This window comes from Sphaeramia orbicularis, chromosome 8 (genome assembly GCF_902148855.1).
Source record: "Sphaeramia orbicularis chromosome 8, fSphaOr1.1, whole genome shotgun sequence".
Lineage (NCBI taxonomy): Eukaryota > Metazoa > Chordata > Actinopteri > Kurtiformes > Apogonidae > Sphaeramia > Sphaeramia orbicularis.
In genome coordinates this window covers 4,442,768-4,459,814 of record NC_043964.1, presented here as the reverse complement: position 1 = coordinate 4,459,814, position 17,047 = coordinate 4,442,768, and the positions used below count along the sequence as shown (strand labels likewise).

Below are 17,047 nucleotides of genomic sequence, written 5' to 3'. Positions count from 1 at the left end.
GCCCACCAAAGGGGCCAATCCAGCCAGTGGGATGAAGTTGTGAATGCAAAAATTTCACTTTAACTTATTAAACATTTAAGTTCAGTTTAGTTCAGTTTAATACGTACACAGTACAATGACATTGGGATACTGACCCCCCATGATGCAAGAGAAAAGGCACGCAACAATAAAAACAGAACTAAATATGTACTGAGTACAATTTATAAATGCAAAAATATGAATATGTACAAAAATAATAAATACAGTGTTCATATTAAATAGGAAAAATGAGGAAAAAGTGAGTTTTTCAACAGCGTATATATCATTAACTGGACATGAAAACAAGCATCTACATCCACTGTCATTGATCAAACTACTTGGGTTTTACTGGTGAATCAATGTTGTAGAACAGGGGAGTCAAACATATGGCCCGTGAGCCAAAACCGGCCCAATACAAAATTGAAACTCACACAATTGATATTTGAAAAAATTTTTGGGGGTTGTTCAGAACGACCAATAAAGGCTCCAGTTTCAAATTTTCTGTCAATGATCTAATGGTTTGGGCTTTACAGGGTTAAAGGGTACCTGTAGAGAATTTCCATTGCTAGCTATTTCAGAAGATCACATATAATACTAGCGGTTCCATCACCAGTAGCACTGGTAGTGACACTGACTGACTGTATTGTCCAGTTACCTGGACTTCGATGGACTGGTCAGTGACCCCATGCAGCAGACACCAGTCTAAGGCTACGTTCAGACTGCAGGCAAATGTGTCCCAAATCCGATTTTTTTATCCATATGTGACCGTATCTGATCTGTTAAAGACAGTTTGAACAGCACTAATCTGACCCAGACCACTTTCATATGTGGTCTTAAATCTGATACATATCTGATATTTTACAATGTGACTTCAGTCTGAACAGCCAGGTCGCATTTATCCGAGCTTTACGTCATTGAAATGCGACAAACATCACAATTCTGCATACCAGGAGTGTTACTTCTGTAAACACAGTGTGTGGCTGCATGGTCAAGTATTACGTCAGGACCTCTTTAGTGCATGTGGGTCACTACAGGGTCATATTCAGTTCAGACTCAAAACTGATAGAAGTCACATTTAATGTAGAATATGAACAAGCACACAAAAAAATCTGATTTCGCCAAAAAATCCAAATTGCGCATTAAGACCTGCTGCGTGAACGTAGCCTAAGATGACACATTATCCACTGTGGGGTCGCGTCTCTAGGATGATAGTGGAGTGCGAAGCTTACGGCTGCACAAACAACAAGCGCCAACATGTACTTTAACTCAAACTCACTCACTGACGGCTGCTTGTTTACTCGTACTCCATCACCCGGAATCAACAATGGTACGTCACTTATGTCCAGTAATGGCTGCTCCCCATAGGTTCTGCCCCCGCCCATAATTCACAAAATAAAAAGGTCCATTGTGATGCATTTATGGACACTTTTTTTAAAACTGAATTTACACCTCTGTTACATTTAAGTAAAACACAAAGAATAATTAATGTCATTAGCATAACTAGCACAGGTACAGTTTAAGGATGTGCTCATATTTGACTGTATTTTCTTGTTGTATTTGAAGAAAAGAGCATGAGAACATGTACGCTCATTTTGACCCTTGTTCACAGTGGACTGGATGTCGTTTTCGTACCCACAGCCCTGATGAGGTTTATCAGTATCATTATTAAAGACCAAACATAAACACCAGCATCCGAACCAGACCGACCCATGTCTTTAGTGACAGTTTCTGCTTCACTTCCTGGACAGACTGGACACCACAGCAGCTCTTTTTAGTGGTTTTAATGTTTTAGCTCCACGATGGTCTGGCCTCCGACCCCCTGCCTCATCTGGTCTGGGTTTGGGACCCACGTTTTCCCACGATCGTTGAGTCATGACCCACTTTTTGAGATGACCCACTATCCAATTAAGATGCATTTTTAAGTGAAAAGATTGTGCTTTTTGGTTCTAAATGAAGTTTCAGTTTTGGTATTTTACTTAATTTTTAGTCTCTTTCAATTTAAGTCAGTGTACATACTTCCACATTTAACACACACTCCTGGACACATTTGGACTACATCACATAAACAGTATAAACAGCATGTCATGTTTCAATCAAATGTCTGTGTTACCATGACAACAGCCTGCATACTGCACAACTTGGATGCAATATCAGATCTGGGCGTGTGTGTGTGTGTGTGTGTGTGTGTGTGTGTGCGTGTGTGTGTGTATTGAGTGTATTCCTATGTATTTGTATATGTGTATATGTAGTGAAAAGTAATAGTTTAGAATGTGGAGTTTATAAGTTTATGTTGAAACAGTGCATGTGAATTATTGAACTGGTTTTTGTCACCGCTTACACCATTTTCTGTATAAATTAGTGCTGTCAAAAGATTGAAATTTTTTATCTGATTAATCACGGGGTTGCTATGGATTGATTTCGAATAATCATGATTAAATATCATTCATTTTTAACCTATATTAATCACGTTTCATTTTGCATGAGCAAACAGACTCAAGAAAGAAGGGAATATATATGCACCTAACATGTTTATTTAACACTGTCAATAGTTTCAACAAAACAACTGTAAACAACTGTTCTGCCTTGTTTTTCATTTTTTTTGTCCTCATATTTTCATCCAGAGGGATGAATCATGATAATGGATGAATCCGTGTTAAAGCATTAATTTTGACAGCCCTAGTAAAAATCACTTTGCATAACATCAGCCTGTCCAGGGTTTAGGACCACAAATATCTTTAGTGTTTTTGAGGTTAAACCTGTCAAACCCTGAACCATTTGTTTCCAGTCGGAATCATTTTAATGCAACACAAAACAATGGATTAGCCGATAACAGAAACTTCACTCATATAAAACCGAGTCATGATCAGGAAACAGCAAAATAAGACAAAATTCGTTATCATGACTTCATAATGCGACATTCATTTTTCAATTCTTTGCCTTGTTGAGTAACTTTTATCGGTAGAGAAATAATACTTGTACTGTTGGATCTGCTTAGTGTTAGCTTAGCGCTGCAAAGTTTAGCACACTGGTCTGTTTTAGCTTGTTTTTGATATTTACCCATTTAAATGCTTGTTGTTTTGATTTTGTTCTGTTGTCCAATAATTGGTTTTGTTGAGTTTTTAGTTCTGGTCACATGGACGTACAGAATGTGTATATTGCTACAAACATTGCATTGCAGTACCATGGCAACGCAGACAGAACTGCCAACCGGGCTTAAGAGGCTACTGTATTATTGAGTACTGTCCCTGAATAAAATAAATACATTATGAAGTGCATATAAAGCAATAAAATGTGTTTATTAACCACACACTTGGTGACACACACATAATGGGTCTAAAAAAATGGGTTGTCATCTTTCAAAACCCACGGGACCAGGGTTAAAGAATCTGGACCGACTCTGAACCAGCAGTAGAACCAGTCCAGATCTAACTCCAGGCTCATGTTGGTGGACAGCTGACACTGACCTGTGTGGCTTTGTCGTTGACACAGCTGACCGCCGCCCCCTCGGCCTCTTTGGGCCACTGGCCCTGCAGGTAGGGTCCGATGATGGTGTCCAGGGACAGGGTTCTGCGAATGGTGGGTTTGGGTGGGCGGGCTGCAGTCCTGTCAGCGACTGACACAGATACAAACAAATCAGATCAATGTATATAAGACTTCAGAGAGCACTCGTCATAAAAACATTCAGCTTGTATCACTTATTCATATAGTTGTGATGGTGTTTATTATATAGTTATGGATGGTTCAGAGTTAAGGTTCAGACTGATCTGAGGTCGGCTAGCGGCTAGCGCATTGACACGCCATCAAATGGCGTTAAATAATATGCAAAAGGATGAAAATGTGTATGTATAGCACGCCAAATGCAATAAAGTGGCATCACATACAATGCGATTTCATGAGCTCAGTCTGTCGACAGGCATCACCCAGAGCTGAAGGACACGGTGCAGAGTCAGACACCAGAGGAAAACCAACACACACTGATGAGCCAAACCAAACTCCTGCCAAACATGGATAAACGTTTCAAACTGAATAAATGTGAAAGACGTTTGAATGCGTGCATTTGTCATTCTGTCTTTAAAGCAGACTGCAGTAGATCATGAGGATCCTTTACGCACCTACAGACTGAAGCACACATCAGTATAAATCAAATCATTTTGAATCGAAAATCGATTTTGAATTGAATCGTAGCCCCAAAAATCGGAATCGAATCAAATCATGAGATAGTAAAAGATTCCCACCCCTAGTGTTTAGTGTGTAGGAGTTCATTTGAGAGGCTGCACAGTAGTTTAGCTCCAGCGCTGGATCACAAATTGCTCCCAGGCTTCCTCCTCCTCCTCCTCTATGTCACCATTAAACATGTGTGGAGGTATGTGTTGGCAGCTCTGTGTAATCTCTGGCAGGTGTGGACCATGCCCTGGACCTGGAGCTAAGCCACGCAACTGCACAAACCACCCCGGACACCAATGTATCCGACACAAACACAAACGCAGCGTGTTGTCATCAGCTCGGATACGTAAATAAACGCGCAGATGTGGGCTTCGTGGATGCACCGAACACATGCTAAAGAACAACACGCTCAGAAAACAAAGAGGCCTTTAAAGAGGCTGCGGCGTTCGCGGCCGAGATCCCACAGGTCAGAGTTCAGAGGGGCGGCCGAGCGTCCAAATAACATTATGATAACAGTGTTATGTTTCAGGCAGAGCAGCTTTCTTTGCACATTTAACACTTTCGTTGCAGAATTCACCCACATAGATACATTCAAGCACCACACTCCTGCTTCTGCTTAACCCTTTAACTCCTAATGTATCAGTGGTGAGCATTCCGAATGTCTGATTTATTTTAAATATTCACAAAAATTCAAACATTTGCTCAATGGGAAAATTTCAAAACATGCTGATAGAATAAACCTTGGTCTTGTTGTCTTGTTATCTGAGCATGCTCAGTACACCCTCCGCCACCATGCTTCTTCAGCTGCCAAACAGTCTCTTTTTTTGGGTATTCTTATGTCTTTTTGCATCATTACCTCCGCCAAGGAGGTTATGTTTTTGCCAGGGTTTGTTTGTTTGTTTGTCTGTCTGTTTGTTTGTCTGTCTGTTAGTGTGCAACATAACTCAAAAAGTTATGGACAGATTTGGATGAAACTTTCAGGGTTTGTTGGAAATGGGATAAGGAAGAAATGATTAAATTTTGGTGGTGATTGGGGGTGGGGGGGCCCACGGGGGGGGGGGCCACTGATCAGCCTTGGCGGAGGTCTGCGCTCTCCGAGTGCTTCTAGTTTACATCATTTTAATCTTGTACGAAGGTAGATTTGTTTCTTGCTTTAACCCCAAAAAATTTTTTCAATCAAAAAAAAAAATATTTTTTTCAATTACAAAAAACTTCACTTGAATCAAAAAAACCTTTTCAATCAAAGAAAAAAAGGGTTTGAATACAATTTTTGGATCTCAATTTTTTTTTCATTCAGACACTTTTTTCTTTGATTGAAAAGTGTTTTTTTTTTTTTGTTGAAGTGAAGTTTCTGTTGTTTTTTTTTTTTAATAATTTTTTTGATTGAAAATTTTTTTGGGGGGTTAAAGCAATGAACAAACAAATCTACCTTCATAATCTTGCTGCGTCTTCTTTGTCCTGTCATATCATTGTCTTTCTGTATCTTTTCCATTATTTTTATCTTATTATGAGCTCAAACTTAAACATGTAGAGCAGGAAAATGGATCAAAACCATCACGCGTAACAGTAAAACACTTTTAATTTTGCTGTAATTGAATAAGTGGAGTATGTTCTGAACACTTTAGGCTCACATATTTAAAATGGAACGCATTAATAAATAACATGTAGACATCCATGTTGCATTAAAGAAACAGGTGTTAAACATACAGTCTGTGGGCTAAAACCGGCCCTCCAAATCTGATCTAAAGTGGTTCAGACCAGTAAAATACTATCAGAGTAACCTATAAATAATGTTAACCCCACATTTTTCTTTGTTTTATTGTAAATAAAGTAAAATTACATGAAATTTTTTTACATTTATAACCTATTCTTTCACCAAAAAATGTGAATAACCTGGACAAATATGAACAACCTGAAACGTCTTAAGAAAAATAAGTGTAACTGTACCAATATTCTGCCTGTTATTAAATGTTTTTTGCATTTGTAGATCCACTGTGACCCTTTAAGTTATAATGTACATGTGGAAATGATAAACTGAGGCAGAAAATTGTTCAAATTGCACTTATTTTTCTTAAGAAATTTGCAGTTGTTTGTGTTTTTACAGGATGGTTTGTAGATGTAAACATTTTCATATGTAATTTTACTTTTTTCATTGAGAAAAATTGGGAATAGTCATTATTTATAAGATATTATGTTATTATTTTACTGGTCTGGTTCATTTGAAACATGGGTGTCAAACTCATTTTAGTTCCACATTCAACCCAGTATGATCTGAAGTGGATCAGACCAATAAAATAATAATATATAAATAACGTCAAATCCAAACTTTTCTTTATATTTTAGACTGAAAACAGTAAAATTAGATGATGTAAATGTTTACATCTATAAACTCTCCTCTAAAAAATGTGAATAACATGAACAACTATGAGCAAACTGAAATGTATGATGAAAAATAAGTGCAATTTTAACAATTTTATTCCTTTGCGTCTCATTTACACATGTACATTATAACTTACAGATCACAGTGGATCTACAAATACACCAAACATTTAGCAACAGGAAGAATATAGGTACAATTGCACTTATTTTTCTTAATAAAGAAATTTGATGTTGTTCACATTTGTTCAGGTTATTCACATTTTTTGCGAAATGATAGTTTGTAAATATCATTTTATGTCCCATTTGTACTGTGTCACATACTGCAATTCTACTTTTTATGTAAATATGTCTATAATAGCTTATAGAGTTCTGTTATTTTTACTGTTAGTACAGTCATACTTGGCACAATAGTACAATAAAACTGGAAAATGATGCAAAAAGACACCCATAATAGGTTGAAATATATATAGAATATAATTTGCAAACGTGTGCAGAAGCAGACACACACACACACACACACACACTTTGCATGACACAAACACAAAACATTTCGTAACAGGTAGAATATTGTTAAAGTTGCACTTATTTTTCATATGACCTTTCATGTTCATATTTGTTCAGATTATTCATATTTTTTGTGAAAGGATAGTTTGTACATGTAAATATTTCATAAAGTAATTTAAAAATTTTCATACTAAAAACAAAAAAATTTGGAGTTGTCATTATTTATATATTATTCTATTGGTCCGATCCACTTCACATCACATTAGTCTGTATGTGACCCATAAAACTAAACGACTGTTAATATCTTCAGTGTAATCCAATGGTTCACAACCTTTTTTTGTCTCCTGACCCTATTTTAACATCCCAAATTTCTGGCGACCCGAGACATTCAAAACTGAGACTTTTTTTTTTTGGGCTAAAATTAATTTGTTTTTGATCATGTAACAGTTTGCTTTATTATGTTGTAAATAGATGTTAATTTTAGACAACATATAGACTACATAATGTAAATTTTTATTAGTAAGTTTTAATTTTTAATTTTTTTTTTTTCAATTATTAGAAATTTCAGGCGACCCCACGTCGGGTCTGGACCCCAAGGTTGAAAAACACTGCATTAACGGCTCCTGATCCCCTTTTGAAGTTGTTTGGTACAGTCTGTTCTTTCTCAAACTGATCAAATCTTGTTGCACAAACATCTTAAACCAGTGTACACATCTGACTGAAGGGCTTAACCCAGTGGATCTAACCTTTTTTTACTCCTGACCCCATTTTAACATCACAAATTTCTGGTGACGCCTGACATTCAAAACGGAGACATTTTATTTGCTAAAATTTATTTCTTTTTTGATCGTGTAATAGTTTGCTATAATAAGTTGCAAATAAACGTTAATTTTAGGCAACACTTCGGCTATGCACTGTAAACTTTTATTAGTAAGTTTTAATTTTTTATCAGTTACTAGAAATTTCAGCCGACCCCATGTGGGGTCCCGACCCCAAGGTTGAAAAACACTGGTGTATTCTCTGCATCCCACGAACTGGATTGGACCCTTTGAGGGGCCGGTTTGGGGCCGCGGACCTTATGTTTGACACCGGTGACTTGAGTTCACATTGGTTTGAATGTGGTCCCTGAACTAAAGTGAGTTTGACACCCCTGCACTGAAGCCTAGAGGACAGATAACATCCAAGTAGAGGTGCCCCCCCACCACCCATACCCCCCCCCCCCCTTCTGTGTGCTGGGTTTACCCGTCTTGACCTCCCTGCAGACCGGACCCCTCTGGAGCTGGAAGGGGACTGTGGCTCTGAGGGGCTGCAGGATGGGGTTGGTGGACCCCCGAGGAGCCCCCCCACCCCTGGAAGACATCCCCCACTCCTTCCTCCTCAGAAAAACAACACTTCTCCTCCTGCTCCTCTTCCTCCTTTTCCTCTTCTTCCTCCTTCCTTCTCTCCTTCTCTCCTCCTCTCCTTCACTCCATCCTACATCTATAATCCTTCCTTTTTCTTCTCATGTTCTTCTCCATTATTATTTTTTCCTTCTTCTTCGTTGTTTTTATTTCCGACCTGAAGCTTCAGTTTGAATCTGGACGAACTTCAACAAACTTCGGTGAAACGCGTCATTCCGGTTCGGATCAGCTGGACCTGGTCTACCCGGTACCCGGTACACAAACACCCCTCCCCACACACACACACACACACACACACACACTTCACTTCCACAAAGTTGTCAACAAACAGCTCAACCTGTGCAACTAGTGTCTCGTGGAGTGTATAATAAAGTCCAAACGGGGGGAGGATGCACAGGATTAGAAGGTTCTGATTGGCTCCTTCTGAATACTACTGAGCCCCTATTGGTCAAAACAGCCGTCTGTCTACAGTAGAAAAAAAAGACCCTCCCATTAAAAAACTTCAAGTCCCCGCCCACTCTGGGGTGATTTCTCCTCTTTCTTCCTCTAAAACTCACTTTCATACACTTTTTTTTTTTTTTTTTTTTTTAATAACAAAAGAGTTGAAATACAAACAGAATCCAAACAACAGTATACAAGTAAACAAAAACAACAGGAAATAATAGATGTTCCAGGGGTCCTGTCCATTACATAAAACGGTTGTACGAGGGCTGTTCAATAAGTTCATGGCCTCACCCAGAAATACTGGTTGTTATAATACAGGATGTTACATTCTTTTGTGATGGGATATAGATGCTTGAACATCGATGGACCAAGTGCATTGCTGTAAATGGAGATTATGTTGAAAAATAAAATATAAATTATCAGTCTGTGTTGCTCTGTTCTGGGTGAGGCCATGAACTTATTGAACGGCCCTCGTATATGGTACAGAAATCTAATGTTTCATTTGTCGAATTCGTAATAAGCTTAAATAAAGTTCCATTTCTATGAAACTGTGGAAGGACTTCAACAGGTTTATTATCGACCATGTTTTCAGAAACTTTGTCATATCGTGGGAAAATGTATTATTTTGTTATTTCAGATACCCCAAAAAGGGAAAATAAATAAATAAATAAATAGTTTCTCTTACTTGCTAAATTTTTCATTCACAAATGTAAGTTCTGTAACACAAAACCAAATATTTCTTTTTTGAAAGATGTTGAACTTTATTTAAAGCTATGAGATAAATCTGGAAACAAAAAGGCTATAAAAACCATCAATATTTACTCTGATTTGGAAATTGTATTGTCATGTATTCCCCCTGGCAAACATGTTATGTTATTTTCTTGATGTATACATTGTCTGTATACTCTACTTTATTTTTGGAAAATAACAAAGCAAGACATTTTCTTTATAAATTTACTTTTATGATTTTTTATTTTTTATTTTTTTGCCAAAAACAAAAACAAATCTATTTAAAAAACTACATTTTCCTTCTCTTTTAGCTTAATTATGAAAACCAAAAACTACATTTTCCCAGAGTATAATACAGTCTTTGTTAAGATGATCATTGATAAACCTGCAGAGGTCTGCCCAGAGTTTTTTCATATCACAGCTATGCCTGAATAAAAGAACAACTGAAAAAGAGCCGTTCATATTAATGTCCTTTTTGAACATTTGCATATAATGATTATCTGTGTAATATTTGGGTATAATTTTGTAAGATAACTCCTTATTCGTGATTAAAAACTTGTGGGGCAGACACTTTCATACACTCATATGTGTGGATAATATGGTCATCTTTTTGTATTTTATGCGCACATTGTATATTTTATTCTGTATATATTTTGACAGTTATTATGCATGTCTTCTTGCATCATTTTCCAGTTTGTTGTACTATTGTGCAAAATATGACCGTAATAATAGTAAATATAACAAAAACTCTGTACGCCAATATAAACATATTTACATAAAAAGTAGAATTACACTATGTCAGACAGTACAAATGGAATGTAAAATGACATCTACAAACTATCATTTCACAAATAATGGGAATAACCTGAACAAATATGAACAACATCAAATGTCTTAAGAAAAATAATTACAATTATACCAATATTCTTCCTGTTATTAAATGTTTTGTATATTTGTAGATCCCCTATGATCTGTAAGTTATAATGTACATGTGTAAATAATAAACGGAGGCAAAATATTGTTAAATTGCACTTATTTTTCTAAAGAAATTTCTAGACATTCATGTTTTTAAAGGATTTTTTTGTAGATGTAAACATTTTCATATGTAATTTTGTTTTTCAGTGCGAAAAAATTGGAATTGTCATTAATTACAGGATATTATGTTATTATTTTACTGGTCTGGTTCATCTGAGACACGGGTGTTGAACTCATTTTAGTTCAGGTTTCACATACAAAACAATATGATCTGAAGTGGATCAGACCAGTAAAATAATAACATAATAATTTATAAATAATGTCAAATGCAATCTCTATGTTTTAGAGTGAACAAAGTAAAATTACATGATGAAAATGTTTAAATCTACAAACTATCCTTTAAAAAAATTTGAATAACATGAACAACGGGATATTTAATTTTAACAATATTCTGCCTTAGTTTATTATTTACACATGTACATTATAATTTACAGATCACAGTGGATCTACAAATACATAAAACATTTAATAATAGACAGAATATTGGTACAATTCCACTTATTTTGCCTCAGAAATTTCAGGTTGTTCATATTTGTTCAGGTTATTCACTTTTTTGTGTGAAAGAATAGGTTATAAATGTAAACATTTTCATGTAATTTTACTTTATTTACAATAAAACAAAGAGAAAAATGTGGCGTTGTCATTATTTATAGGTTATTCTGATAGTATTTTACTGGTCTGACCCACTTTAGATCAGATTGGTCTGTATGTGGAACCTGAACTGAACTGATTCTAACATCACTGATTGTTAATATCTTTAGTGTCATTTTTTTGCATTGCACAAATCCATCCCATGGGTCAGATCAGACCATTTGGAGGGCTGGTTTTAACACCTGTTTCTTTAATGCAACATGGATGTTTAAACATGTTATTTATTTATGCATTCCATTTTAAATATCTGAGCCTAAAGTGTTCAGAACATACTCCACTTATTCAATTAAAGTAAAATAACAAGTGTTTTACTGTTACACGTGATGGTTTTCATCCATTTTCTGGCTCTACATGTTTAAGTTTGAGCTCATAATAAGATAAAAATAATGTAAAAGATACAGAAAGACAATGATATGACAGGACGAAGAAGACGCAGCAAGATTATCGTTAATATTGTTTGTCGATTTTTATTTTATTCTACTTTAGTACTCTTCTCATTTTACTTTTTGTATAATTTTATAATATTTTGATTTTACATTCTAGTTTTTACTATATTTATTCATTTTAGTCTTATTTTCTGACATTGTTTTTTTTTTAATTAATATTGTTGCACTGACTGGGGTACCACATTGACAACAAACGCTCTTCTATTCTGTTCTATTCTATTCTATTCTATTCTATTTTACTGGTGAATCAATGTTGTGAAGATGATGGTGTTTCCATGGTAACCACGGAGCCTCTGAACATCCAAATGGGTCATATCTGATGACAAACTGTAGATGAATGTGAATCATGGTCCTACTGGCATAAAAGCCTCAGGTTTTTGTTTATTTTTGTCTCTTTCCTCTTGGTTTTCAGTCATTATTTAATACCTTGCACACTTTAACCACCAGAGGGCGCCAGAGTCTGTGTCTCCTTCAGGTTGACGTTCACACAGTAGTGATCCCCTGTATAAATGATTGGTATTCTGGTTTAATTATTCACTATTCTGCTCCTGTGGGTGTTGCAAATACATGTAAATCTTGGGAATAAATAATTGTACATGAATAAAAAGGCAGATTTTACACAGATAATGGAAAAAGGCAGTTTATTGCAACACAAACTAAACAAAAATAACCAAATAAACAACAATAACATACTGCTGTTTAGGAAGAAAATAATGAAGAAAAAGTAACGTAAATGATAGTTTGAGATTGAACAAAAATCAACACGTAGCTGCACAGATTGAACCGAGCTGCGACAGTTTGACGTGGTCACATCAGCGTTTTGACTGATAAATCAAAAGAGTCAGTTGTAAGGACAGTCTGTTTCTACTGCTTCTGTAAAATCATCACCACAACTTTCTGCAAATGACCAGATCCAAAGAGCTGCAAGTGCTGTTTTGGTTACATTTAGCCTGGAAAATATAAGCATGGGTGAGTTAACACTGAGAGGATCTTTAAATAAGGACATTTTAAGGTAGGGGTGTCAAACTCATTTTAGTTCAGCTTCCACAAGGGGGTCAGACCAGTAAAATAATAACATAATAACCTATAAATGATATGAAACTCAAACTTTTCTCTGTGTTTTAGGGAGAAAAAAAGTAAAATTACAATATAAAAATGTTTATATCCTTGATTTTCTTAAGAAAAATAAGTGCAATTAGAACAATATCATGTCTCAGTTTAACATTTACACATTTACAGACACAATTAACAGGGAAATAAACAACAAATATGAACAAAATAAAGAATAACAAGCACAAAACATGCTCAAAAATGAACAAAAAGTTGAGAAACATTAACAAAGTGATGTTAAAATTGCACTTACTTCACTTAAGACATTTCAGGTTATTCCTATTTTTTGTGAAAGGATCATTTATAAATGTAAACATTGTCACTTTGCAACATTATTTTCATTTTTTTTTTTTTTTTTTACACTAACCAGACCAGTAAAATAATGACATAATATTACATAAATAATGCCCAATTCAAAAGCTTTCTCTGAAAAAAAAAGCAAAATTACATTATGAAAATGTTTACATGTATAAAATATCCTTTTAAAAAAATGTGAATAATTATGAAAAAACTGAAATGTATTAAGAAAAATAACTGCAATTATAACAACATTCTGCCTCAGTTTATCATTTACACATGTACATTATAACTTACAGATCTACAAATACACAAAACATTTAATAACAGACAGAATGTTGGTATAATTACACTTATTTCCCTTCAGACATTTCAGGTTGTTCGTATTTATTCAGATTATACTTTTTGTGAAAGGATAGTTTGTAAATGTAAACATTTTCCTGTCATTTTCTTTTCTTTCTTTCTTTTTTTTTTTTTACACTAAAACAAAGACAAAAATTTAGAGTTTTCATTATTTCTAGGATGATGGGAATGATCCGAAACCCGAAACTTTGCTGTGTTTTAAGGTGAAAAAAGTAAAGTTACAGTATGAAAATGTTTACATCTACAAACAACCTGAAATTTCTTAAGAAAAATAGTGCAATTAGAACAATATTATGTCTCAGTTTATCATTTATATGTGTATAACAACTCTGAGTAATTTTGAGAAATTTGAAAAAATGAACACAATGAACAGGAAAATAAAAATGAAAGAAACAACAAATACGAATCAAAATAAAGAATAACAAGAACAAAACATGCACAAAAATGAACAAAACTTCCGAAACATTAACAAAATGATGTTAAAATTACACTTACTTAAGACACTTCATATTGCTCAGATTATTCACATTTTTTGTGAAAGCATAGTTAATAAATGTAAACATTTTCATGTAACTGTCCTGTTTTTACACGAAAACAAAAAGAAAAATTTGGATTTCTCATAATTTCTAGGTGATTCTAATAGTATTTTACTGGTCTGACCCACTTTAGATCATATTTGGACTAAAATGATTGTAAATACCTTCAGTGTAATATTTGCATTACATAATTTTAACCCATGGGCCGGATTGGACTCTTTGGCGGGCCGGGTTTGGCCCACGGGCCGTATGTTTGACACCCCTGTTTTAAGGACACAAATAGATGCTTTGGAAAATGTCTTGAAGGGTCGAGTTATCGGGTGTTTTCTGCAGGCGTGGAATGACATGAAGGAGAGGAAATAAGGCGAGAAGAAAGAGAAGGAACCGGGACACATGGATCCTTTCAGCTTCAGAATGACTTCACTCCTGTGTAGAAAAAAATCCAAAGGCGGTGCCATTATGCTTCTGTTGTCATGGAGACGGGTGGACGGCGGGAGCGGCGGACGGACGGGGGGGGGGGGGGGTTGTAAGGGGGGTTTTGGTCAACGCAGCATCACCAGGCGTACAGGCTGGGTGTGGGGCGGCGGGGGGGGGGACTTGGGGTGTAGCTTTGGAGCTCCTAGCTGGGGGACAGAGCGGGGCTGGGCTCGGCGCTGATGTTCACCAGACACTCGCTGGACTTTAAACTGGCCAGAGACTTGGAGCTCGGTAACGAGGCCAGAGAGCCGCACAGACCCAGCATGGAGGGGGTGTTGTCTTTTCCTACAGAGAAGAAGCACGATAAGCGCATGCATAGTTTCAGCTTCCCACGTGAATCATGGTAAACAGACGGCCAGTCTGTCTTGGTACCAGTATGTATGGACATGTGCATGGGTGGATGCCTCTGACCCGCTATTATGCACCAGGAGAAAAACTACAAGTACTGTCCCACTGCATTCTGGGCTCTTGGACCCGACGGGTGCAGGCTGCGGGCCTACACACAAATAACACATTTACAAGGCATGTGAATACGCCAATCATAGGTGTTTACTGAGGTCCATCTGTTACTAGAACTGGGCCATGAAAAGAAACATGAACCCATGAAGACCCAAACATCCAGAACCTTCTACTGGTGGAACGGTTTAATACCTGCGGATCCACTAATCCTATCAATACATGGAAATAATTAGTGTAAAATACAGTTCTTCATCTTTGACGGTCATCAGATATGACCCATTTGGACGTTCAGAGGCTCTGTAGTTACCGTGGAAACAAATACATCCATATACACACACACACACACACACACACACACACACACACACATAGTTTCCACACATCTGTATTATGGTATCATCAACTTTTCTTCTTCAAATTAAAACTCATAGCTGCTTATTTTAACATTCGCTCAAAACTGTGTCTTAATGCACTGTATTAGCTGATAGTTTACATCGTAGTTCTGTTAGCTTAGCTCTGTTAGCTTAGCTCTGCTTTTAGACTGAAAACAACAACAATAAAAGCACAAATCACCTCCGTTAGTTTGAAGCAATGGCCAACAAACAACAACGTAGCAAAGGTAAGAACATCCCATAATAACATTATACCTTCATAAGCCTCAGAATCAAACTAGCTCTGTTAGCTTAGCTGATTATTTTATGGTCCTTTGTTCATTTTCTCAATACTTGTGGGAATTTTTGTTCATTTTGTTGATCATTTTGTGAATTTCTGTTAGATTTTGTGACTATTTTGTGTATCTTTCATTCATTTTCTAAATCCTTTGTTCATTTTAACAGTCAGTCAAAATAACATTTAATAATCTTCACACGCTGCATCAGCTGATAGTTTACGTCATAGATCTGTTAGCTTAGCTCTGTTAGCTTAGCTCTGTTTTTAGACTGAACACAGTCACAGTAAAACCACTGATCCCCTCTGTTTTCTGTCTGGGTTGTGTCGTCAGTAGCTGAACCAAAGATCTGTTTGGAATCGAACAAACAAGGTCAGACACTTGATGATGACTTCGAATGCTAAAGCTAACTATTATCTCAACTATGTTTTTGTGGGTTCAACATATAATAAAAGGATGTTCATAAAGAATATGAAAAGCAGATTTGCATACATGAATTCATCTTTTTAATTTTTTGGTTGGAGGCAGCTTTAAAGGACGTCCCTTCAAAGCTGGGGTGTAAAAAGTGCAGCAATTTTTAACAAAAAGAAAAGGTCATGTCTACTGCCACAGTACTGTGGCATGAAATATGGTTGTGTCTATTACCACAGAGCCAATCAAATGCTATCATTTATACCAGTCTTTTTCAACCTTGGGGTTGGGACCCCACGTGGGTTCACCTGGAATTCAAATGGGGTGGCCTGAAATTTCTAGTAATTGATGAAAAATTTAGAAAAACTTACAAATAAAAAATATGTGGTGAGTTGACAGAGACAATCCCAATCCATAAAAGACAAACTGTGGTTGTGAAACTGCAGCACTGTGGTTCTGTTTATCTGTCAAATGTTCATTGTGGTCAGTTTCAGATGCTGCAGCTCTTTCATAATTCATAGTTTCAGTTCTTGTTTGTTCAGTATTAATTGTCCTCCTTGTAAATCACAGCTGGACTGACTGTACATATCCTGACCAAGGAAACTCCAATTCTCCCTTTGTGCAGTAATCTACACCTGGATTTACTGCCTCTGTCCACTATAATATACATTATATAGACTAAATGTCCTCTAACATTAACCTTTTTTGTAACATATTATAACAAACTATTACATGATCAAAAACAAATTAATTTTAGCAAAAAAATGTCACCATTCTGGGGTCGCCAGAAATTTGTGAAATTAAAATGGGGTCACGAGCCAAAAAAGGTTGGAAACCACTGATTTATACAGTGCCAGTAAGGACATGTTGTTGTCCCAGATCCAATCATGGACACTGTTCTATGAACTCATTGTCCTCTTGTTGCCACAGTAGAGATGATATAGTCGCAAAAAAAAT

General features: G+C 36.1%; 1 protein-coding gene across 5 annotated transcripts in view; it reads right to left on the bottom strand.

The window, feature by feature from the left end:
* The window catches only part of LOC115424236 (RUN domain-containing protein 3A-like), a 56,415-nt gene that overhangs the window by 12,325 nt on the left and 27,043 nt on the right, over positions 1-17,047 (bottom strand). For 3 of the 5 annotated variants that reach the window (XM_030141362.1, XM_030141361.1, XM_030141359.1), the window contains exon 11: positions 3,483-3,640. In XM_030141362.1, coding sequence (XP_029997222.1) covers positions 3,483-3,640 — 158 coding nt within the window. The remainder of the gene's footprint in view (positions 1-3,482; positions 3,641-17,047) is intronic. The other 2 variants (XM_030141360.1, XM_030141363.1) reach the window with 2 other exon arrangements.